At 35.3% G+C, this 8,521-nt stretch overlaps 3 protein-coding genes across 3 annotated transcripts; 1 reads left to right on the forward strand and 2 right to left on the reverse strand.

The window, feature by feature from the left end:
- Nucleotides 1-256: 256 nt before the first annotated feature.
- LOC126372214 (spindle assembly abnormal protein 6 homolog) lies at nt 257-5,503 on the reverse strand. The gene is made up of 12 exons (XM_050017871.1): nt 5,317-5,503; nt 5,074-5,237; nt 4,661-4,817; nt 4,374-4,559; nt 4,087-4,244; nt 3,738-3,897; nt 3,591-3,659; nt 3,288-3,431; nt 1,187-1,394; nt 833-1,004; nt 555-667; nt 257-462 (listed from the first exon to the last, which is right to left on the reverse strand). Exons 1-12 carry the CDS (start codon nt 5,431-5,433, stop codon nt 314-316), a joined length of 1,797 nt encoding a protein of 598 aa, XP_049873828.1. The 5' UTR covers nt 5,434-5,503; the 3' UTR covers nt 257-313.
- Nucleotides 5,504-5,694: 191 nt separating this feature from the next.
- On the forward strand, nt 5,695-7,389 carry LOC126372028 (replication protein A 32 kDa subunit). The gene is made up of 6 exons (XM_050017530.1): nt 5,695-5,822; nt 5,902-5,984; nt 6,067-6,288; nt 6,364-6,549; nt 6,723-6,934; nt 7,114-7,389. The coding sequence occupies exons 1-6, from the start codon at nt 5,813-5,815 to the stop codon at nt 7,196-7,198; spliced, it is 798 nt and encodes a 265-aa protein (XP_049873487.1). The 5' UTR covers nt 5,695-5,812; the 3' UTR covers nt 7,199-7,389.
- On the reverse strand, nt 7,382-8,359 carry LOC126372029 (LDLR chaperone boca). Its single transcript, XM_050017531.1, has 3 exons — nt 8,112-8,359; nt 7,790-8,044; nt 7,382-7,701 (listed from the first exon to the last, which is right to left on the reverse strand). Exons 1-3 carry the CDS (start codon nt 8,237-8,239, stop codon nt 7,527-7,529), a joined length of 558 nt encoding a protein of 185 aa, XP_049873488.1. The 5' UTR covers nt 8,240-8,359; the 3' UTR covers nt 7,382-7,526.
- Nucleotides 8,360-8,521: the final 162 nt, after the last annotated feature.

Raw genomic sequence — 8,521 nt, forward strand, 5'->3', positions numbered from 1 at the left:
TAGGTTTGTGAATAGGCTATTTTACTCAAACTCCAAAACTAAAAGCAGTTACTTTTCTTATCTTCGATGGTTGCACACATTATGAATTCACGACGGTAACTTTTCTATTATGCAGTAGAACCACGTAGTCTTTGAGAAGAACTCACTTTTTTAGTATCGTAGAGGTAGATCCTCCCTCTACGCCTATTACATCATTACCACACTTTGATAATGTATTAGATTTCTGTATGAAATTTCTATAAGGAAAGACATCAGATTGCGAATTCATTACAATTTATTGCACAGAACAAGTAACTTATTCATTATGGTTATGTTAAGGGAAGTAAGCAGACACTGGTGTCGCTCGATAAGTAGAACTTTGCCCAGATTTCTTCTCTCTGTAGTCAACTTTAGGAAGTTCAATGTTTTTGTTCTCTTTTCCCTTCTGACTTAGATTTTCGGCTGATGTTATTTTACCAGTACCTGTAATTCAGCATTGTTTAATTATACACTGCCAGACAAAGTTTATTTGATATCATAGATACATTTCTATATATGCAAATAACATTAGTTACTTTTACTCTTGGCTGTATTTGACTCAGAAGCTGGTTGGAGGTACTTCGGATCTAACCCAACCTTGCTGTTCTTGTCTCTTATTTCAAGCTGAGGACTTTCTTCTATGTGAGATCTGTAAACCAAAATTTGTGCAACTGAAATATATTATTTTAAAATTTTTCATTCTGTAAATACCTTTCTGTTTGAAACAATGTTCAGATGCTGAAACATGGGGGAGACCTTTGCCCATCAGTGGGATCTCACAGGCTAAACAATGTAAGATTCTTTAGTCACTTACGTTCCATAGAAGTTAATTGATTCTTCAGAGGTATTGGTATAGTTCTGAGTACTTCTGGTCAGGAAGTATGGTGTGGAGCTGGTGGCCGAGGGGTTGCCAGAACTATTTCTACTCTGAAGCATGTCATTGGGTGCACAACTGCTTTCCATTTTCTTATGTAGCCATTGGATAACTGTAAACAAAAATAATCATGTTTTTCAATATGAGGTGCTATAGAGGTGCGTACGTACGTTCGGCGGCTTGGTAGCGCGAGCATACGCGGTAGTTGAACACTGTTAATAAAAGTTATGCATATATGTATGACTATTGCGCTGCTCAGAGTAATAAGAGGCTTTAAATCCTGTATTATCTTACCCATATTGTTATTCTTGATGGTCTCATCTCTATCCTTCAGTGCTTGTTCAGTGGCCTCACATTTATCTTTCAAACTATGCAAATCATCCTTTAGTTTGTCCATAATTTCTTTTGCACTAGAAATCTCCAATTTCAAGTCTTCTATCTCTTTACTATTGCGTTCTATCACCTTCTCTTGCTCTAAAGCAATTGCTGTTCTGCACATGAGCTGAAATAAAATATTGAAACTAAATGTCTGAAAACTGAAGTGAGACCATTTTTGCTCAGCAATAAAAAAGAAAATACTGCATTAACTTGTATTGGGAAATGCAAAGCTGAGAAAATCGACATCAATTTTCTTCAAAATACACTTCTCATCAAAAAAATCGAAACACTTCCGTTTTCATTGTTTCTGTCCGAATTTAACACAAAAAAGAATTCATACGATGAAAAAAAATACATAAATGTATAGCTGGCAGTTTGGCCATTACAGTAATAAGCGAAAATTCTAAATTCAAAATTAGAATTTCATTTGTTTATCTTATAAACGAAATGAATCACTGTTTTGAGACAAATGTGTGTTTAGGGTTGGAGTACATTTAGCGTTTAAAAACTAAAAATTGGCGCCTATCCTTAAACTTTTTGTTTTTTATTTCAATACTGTGACTTTGGGACGTCTGAAAAAAGGTTTTTTTTTCTAAAACGTATGGATACTTCGCCCACAGAAGCCGCCCAAGTTGTGGCATTGCTGGATTCTGGCCTTAGTCAGCGTGTTGTGGCTGCAAGACTGCATCTAAGCCTGTCATCTGTTCATAGAGTCTATAAACGTTATCGGGAGACTGGTTTGTTCACGCGCCGTTCAGGATCTGGCAGGAATCGGGTCACTTCTGAGCGAGATGATCGATTTATTGTAACAACTTCTTTAAGAAATCGACGCCTTAACGCTTTTCAACTGCAGCAGCGGCTTCGTGTTGTACGAAGGGTGGCTGTAAGTGACTCTACAATTAGAAGAAGGTTGAAGGATCGTGGACTGGTACCGCATAAGCCAGCAAATGGGCCGAAATTAATTGCAGACCATCGAAGAGCGCGCCTTAACTTTGCACGTGAGCACCTAAATTGGTCATACCTACAGTGGAGCAAAGTTCTCTTTTCTGATGAGTGTAAAATTATGCTGTATGGTAACGACGGAAGGAACAAGGTCTACAGAAGAGACGGAGAACGCTATGCACAATGCTGCATTGAAGAAAAGGTCAGCTATGGTGGCGGTTCTGTAGGTATGACCAATTTAGGTGCTCACGTGCAAAGTTAAGGCGCGCTCTTCGATGGTCTGCAGTTAATTTCGGCCCATTTGCTGGCTTATGCGGTACCAGTCCACGATCCTTCAACCTTCTTCTAATTGTAGAGTCACTTACAGCCACCCTTCGTACAACACGAAGCCGCTGCTGCAGTTGAAAAGCGTTAAGGCGTCGATTTCTTAAAGAAGTTGTTACAATAAATCGATCATCTCGCTCAGAAGTGACCCGATTCCTGCCAGATCCTGAACGGCGCGTGAACAAACCAGTCTCCCGATAACGTTTATAGACTCTATGAACAGATGACAGGCTTAGATGCAGTCTTGCAGCCACAACACGCTGACTAAGGCCAGAATCCAGCAATGCCACAACTTGGGCGGCTTCTGTGGGCGAAGTATCCATACGTTTTAGAAAAAAAACCTTTTTTCAGACGTCCCAAAGTCACAGTATTGAAATAAAAAACAAAAAGTTTAAGGATAGGCGCCAATTTTTAGTTTTTAAACGCTAAATGTACTCCAACCCTAAACACACATTTGTCTCAAAACAGTGATTCATTTCGTTTATAAGATAAAGAAATGAAATTCTAATTTTGAATTTAGAATTTTCGCTTATTACTGTAATGGCCAAACTGCCAGCTATACATTTATGTATTTTTTTTCATCGTATGAATTCTTTTTTGTGTTAAATTCGGACAGAAACAATGAAAACGGAAGTGTTTCGATTTTTTTGATGAGAAGTGTACATAAACTCATGCTTATTTCCCACCAGGCTAAGCAGATACTATAGAATTCCATTTGCTTCAAAATAAATCTTTAAAAAATAATATTAACCTTCTCCTTCATTTCCATGAGGTCAGAATTTTGTTTGGATATTATTTGGTTGGCTTTTAATAACTGCTCTGATGTAGAATGTGCTGCTTCATTACTCTTCTTCGCTAATGATTCACTAAGAGCCAGCCTCTCTTCTAAGCTATTCTGAAAATAGTAAGAAAAGTAACTTGAACGCTTTTTAATTATTATTAGTAAAAAAAAAACAGTAATTATTGCTACAAAAGTAAACTCTACTTCACGATGCAAGCATGATGCTATGTTATATGATGCTTTAAAAATCTGAATAGTGAGAAAAGGGCAAACCTTTTCCTTTTTAGTGATATGCAGGGAATTACTCAAGTCTTTGATGCTGTCAGTATTGTCTTTAATAGTCTGAAAAAGAACAAAATATATCATTAAATACCTTCAGGAAAAGTAAGTAAAGTTAAAACATATAACAATAGGATGTACCTTTTCCAAATGTAAGCATCTATTATTTAGTTGATTGTACATTTTTTCTTTGTCCATAACTTCTCTATCTAGGGATGCATTCTTGGCTTTAAGTGTAGCTACTTCAATGTGCGATTTTTGAACCTCTGCTTCTAACAGATTCAGACGTTGTGACTTCTCACTAAAACAAGCAAAATTAAGTTCAATCTGTATACAAATGTTATAACATCACCTTATAGTGATTTTTGTTAACTAAACCTTGCTACGGACATGTTAGTATCAATCTAGGTAAAAACTTTGTCTCAATTTTTACCCAGAATTAAACTAGCACACACAGGTGTAAATATAAGAAAATATGAATTATAATTACCTTAATTGGTTTTCTAACAGCCCAATGTTTTCTCTTAATTGCTTACAAAGGGTATTTAATTCATCAATCTGTTTGTCCTTCCTGTTCAGGGTTTCCTGTGATGTAGCCAAATGAACTTTTGAGTTCATTTCCATGTTTTTTTGCCACTGTATTCTTTCCTGAAAAAATATTTGACCCACTAATGAAATGGAACAGTGGGGATTATTCTTTTTAAGTCTAGGCTTGTCTAATAATAGAACATCTACAGGCAACAGTACGTTGAAATAAAACATCAAGTAGGTACATACTTGTGCTATTCTATCCTTCTCATGTTTTATAGACTCCTGGTACTCAGACTCTCTTCTAAGCTTATCTTCTTCCATTTTGCTAAGAGCATGTGTCAAGTCATGTACCTTCCTCTCCAAATTAATGCATTTATCATTCAACATGGCTTCCGAGCTTGATGAGGTACTTTTTAGTGCAGCCAATGTCTTCTGTTTAAATAGGTGAGAAAAGAATTGATTAGAAATATTAGAAATTCCTTAGATAATCTTTAATAAGTGTTAAGTGAGTTACGAGTGGATACAGCTCTTACTTTCAGGTTATCAATGGTATCAGCCATATGTTGTTTAATGTCAGCATCTGATGCAGGTCCTGTCCTCAGTGATAGGTGTACAAGCCGCTTGAACTCATTGTGTTCAATAATCTCAAAGTAATATTGTATTGGGTTTGCTTGCTGCATTATAAGGAACCTGTAAGAATATAGTCAGAGTTATGTTCTATTCTTTAAAGTTTGACAAAGTTTATACCATAACATGGGCTCACAACTATTTCACTACTACTGGGAATCCAATTGGGTAAGGTACATCCATCACAAGATGAACTAAGTACCCACGCCTCACTGAGCTTTTTGTTATATCAACTTAATCAAGCCAACAATAAAAAGTAAAATTTATGATATACACTAAGTTTGTGTGTTAATAAGATGATATTGTTATTATTACTCACATATTGTTTGATGCACATTGTTGTAGTAGTCTCACCAGCTGAGACGGAAAATTATCGAAGTCTATTAGCAAACCTTGTTGTTTCTTCAAATCTTCATAATCACAACGAGTGACCGTCACTACACACAAAAATGTGGGGTCATTGTCATCCGATAAAGATATCTTCTGGAAATTTAAATTCCAATATATTGCAAGAAATTACTATTGAAATAATAAGCAACAAGTTTTGTAAACATCAACTAACCAAACAATCGGCATCGAAAAGTTTGTCTATTGTCACGGTAATATCTTTTTTGCAGTCTTCGAAGCCTCTTTTGAAAGCAATATAGTATTTTCCTTTATGAAACGTGTTGCAAGCCATTTTATTTACAAAATAGTTAACAAAAAGGAACAATCTAGGTAAGTATTCAACGTTGTTCGCTTCAAAACAACTTCAAAAAAATCATAGACAAGATAAACAAACAGCTGTCATTATTAAAGATGCGTTCAATTAACTTAATAAAATTCTGTGACTGGGTGGGTTTTTGTCAGACTGACTGACTGCTGCCCATTGGATCTTTTAAAATCGTCGTGTGCAGTACTGCCAACATAATATTTTTAAATGCATTTTTTGACGTTTTCCCGCCGAATTAAATGTCAAACTAGTACGGACTTGCTAATTGATATTGTGTGTTTGGCGTTGCGGTGTAAAACAAAAAATCTAAATAAATTGCTCTGAATTACAGGACAAAAGCTTAAAAATGTGGAACGGTAAGTTAATATGAACTAACAAAGCGTTACTGGATTACCCTTATCTCGGTAATATTCGCTAACCGCTTTCTGTTTTTAGATCAATCCGCAGTTGGAGGAGGATTTTTCAATTCACCGAGTCAATTTGGAAATGTAACCACACCAAATCAGCAACAAAAAACTGTATGTTTTCTCTATCTAGGTAGAAGCTTTCCATGTATTATACATTTTAACAAAGTGATTGATTACTGTTGTTTATTTTCAGGGGCGCCGGGCTTCTCGTACTGCGCCGATTGTTATAAGGCAGGCACTCCACTGTGGTGACGATGGTGTGAAGATATGGGGTACTGAAATTCAAATAGTGTCAATAGTAGCCCGTGTGAGAAATATAAGGATGCAAAGTACAAAAATCACCTACACAATACAGGATATTACAGGTAGAATGAGAGCTGTGTTGTGGCTGGATCAAGATGCTATGGATGAAGATGTAAGACATTCTTTGTTTCTAATATTTGTAATGACTTCCTCTATATTGTTTTGTGTACCAAATATTTATTTTTAGGACAAATCAGCTCCAAAAGTACAAGTAAATGACTACATACAGGTTTATGGCAATGTCAAAACTAATAAAGGGAAGAAAGTTGTTATGGCATTCAAGATTATGCCTATAACAGATGTGAATGCGATTACATTTCATTATCTGCAGTGCATTAATAATAGGGTCAAAATGGAAGCTGAATCTAAAAAGGTAAACCATCTGCTTTTTATTCTTTTCATTGATTTTTCATTCAATTTTTGTTTCAGGTGTGTGCTCTGCAGTCCTTATATAGGCTTTTTATTTTATATTTATACAGCATATCACAGAATTGATCATTTCATCTTACATTTTATCACTAAACTAATATCATTAAAATGTTACAGGAAAAAGTGGCGAATAACAATCCCACACAAAATGGTGCCAGTTTACCAGCTAACTCTATGGTTGGTGTGAGTGATGCTGGTTCTGTGAATGGTTTGAATCCTCGCCAAATGATGGTTTTTAACCTTATTCGAGCATCCACACAGGATCAGGGCATCAGCAAACAAGACATGTATGTAACACTGAAGGACCGTATGTCACAAGTAGAATTTGAGTAAGTGCACACATATTTATTATTGGCATAAACTTTATTTTTTTAGATTTGGTAGGTGAGAACAGACATTTGCTTTAGCAATTAATACTTTTGAATAAAACATTTAACTTCCTGCAGTTGGGACGTTTTTACAAATGATAAAACAGTTATTAATTTTAAAAATATAATTTTTATTTCAGTAATATTCTGGAGTGGATGTGTGGAGAAGGTCATATTTATTCTACAATTGATGAAGAACATTTCCGTGCTACTGATGCATTCTAAAAACTTTGATATTGTACAAATATCAAAACCAAATGGATTTATAATATACTGGATCACTCCTGCCTTGTTTACAAATAACTGTGTTGTCTTGGCTGCTTAAAAAGCAATAAGCCCAGTAATAAGGTGTCAAAGTTACTGATAACACTTATCATAAATTGTTATTTTGTATAATAAAACCAATACTTTAAAAATTTGTGATTTATTAAAAAAAAACCTTCCAATAAAAATAATTTCTCTTATGGCTATAAATGATATAAAAACAAGACTTGATAGTCTCAAAAAAACAATTCATTGAGACTAAAAAATGGAATGGTGGTTCTTGCAGATCTTATAATTCATCCCTTATTGCAATATTTCTAACATCAGGCTTTGTTCCTGGATATGTTTGGCTTTCCAACTGGACATCCTTCAATTCTTCTTGTTCTAAAAGGTACTCCTTAGCAGTCCATGCTTGTGAGCCGTCTTTGAACATGAATATTGCTCTATCATCATCTATTAGGTACCTACAAAAGTGAAAGCATTGAGGAGGATTAAAACAATGTTTAAAAATAGGTACTTATTTTAGAATATAACTAGTGAATTAAGTTATACCTTTCAGCCTGAATGTGGTTATTCCATAGGCTTGTTTGCCATATTTTAGTCAACTCCTCTGTTCTTGCTCGTGAAGGCTTGTTGGCAACAGTTACAAACATCATCAGTGTTTGACCTTTTTTCGTGGCTTTCATCACCTCTTCAGGGTTCGACATGTCCATCTGTGTGAGATCTAAGGCCGGCGGTTTCCGAAGATGCTCAGGAAGTTCGTCTTCTGGTAATGGTTCCTCGTCTTCTTCCCATTGGTCAAATAGTCTGTAAGAGAGAAGTCTCATTCAGTAACATTCTAGAAGGTTTTTTGGATTAGGTTACTGTTATTTACCGTTCCATATCAGCATCGGAAAAATCTCTGATGTCTTTCTTCGCCCAAGACGGTTTTTCATCATCCTGATATTTCTTTGCTAAACCACTGCATACACATAATAAAAAAATGAAATGAATTGCTTTCATTTTGTGAAATTAGAGCTGGATTTTGGTTTGGGTTAGATTATATTCCTTTTCGAGACGTTTTCGAGCAAAGCAAAGCAGCAAGTTCGAGTTTTGAGATCAAATCAGTCTGGCTAGTTTCATTCATTCATCAGCTTTTTCATTCACTCATTCGTTCAAAATCCATAGTCAAATAGCATAAACAATTTGTAAGCGTAATAAAGAAATGTGTGTTTTATATTACAAATACGAGGATAAAAGAAAAGTCATATCGTCTATGGTCATTGTCTATGAATGTCACGTTTG

The sequence above is a fragment of the Pectinophora gossypiella genome, chromosome 13 (assembly GCF_024362695.1).
Source record: "Pectinophora gossypiella chromosome 13, ilPecGoss1.1, whole genome shotgun sequence".
Lineage (NCBI taxonomy): Eukaryota > Metazoa > Arthropoda > Insecta > Lepidoptera > Gelechiidae > Pectinophora > Pectinophora gossypiella.

Coding starts and splice junctions, on each gene's coding strand:
- LOC126372214 (XM_050017871.1), bottom strand. CDS start 5,433: ATGGCTTGCAACACGTTTCATAAAGGAAAATACTATATTGCTTTCAAA. Junction 3,660..3,737: donor GATGCTTACATTTGGAAAAG/GTACATCCTATT, acceptor GTTCTTTTTCAG/ACTATTAAAGACAATACTGA. Junction 1,005..1,186: donor CATCAAGAATAACAATATGG/GTAAGATAATAC, acceptor TTTTGTTTACAG/TTATCCAATGGCTACATAAG.
- LOC126372028 (XM_050017530.1), top strand. Junction 5,985..6,066: donor CAAATCAGCAACAAAAAACT/GTATGTTTTCTC, acceptor GTTTATTTTCAG/GGGCGCCGGGCTTCTCGTAC. Junction 6,550..6,722: donor TGGAAGCTGAATCTAAAAAG/GTAAACCATCTG, acceptor AAAATGTTACAG/GAAAAAGTGGCGAATAACAA.
- LOC126372029 (XM_050017531.1), bottom strand. CDS start 8,239: ATGAAAGCAATTCATTTCATTTTTTTATTATGTGTATGCAGTGGTTTA. Junction 8,045..8,111: donor TCCGATGCTGATATGGAACG/GTAAATAACAGT, acceptor TCTCTCTTACAG/ACTATTTGACCAATGGGAAG. Junction 7,702..7,789: donor AACCACATTCAGGCTGAAAG/GTATAACTTAAT, acceptor TCACTTTTGTAG/GTACCTAATAGATGATGATA.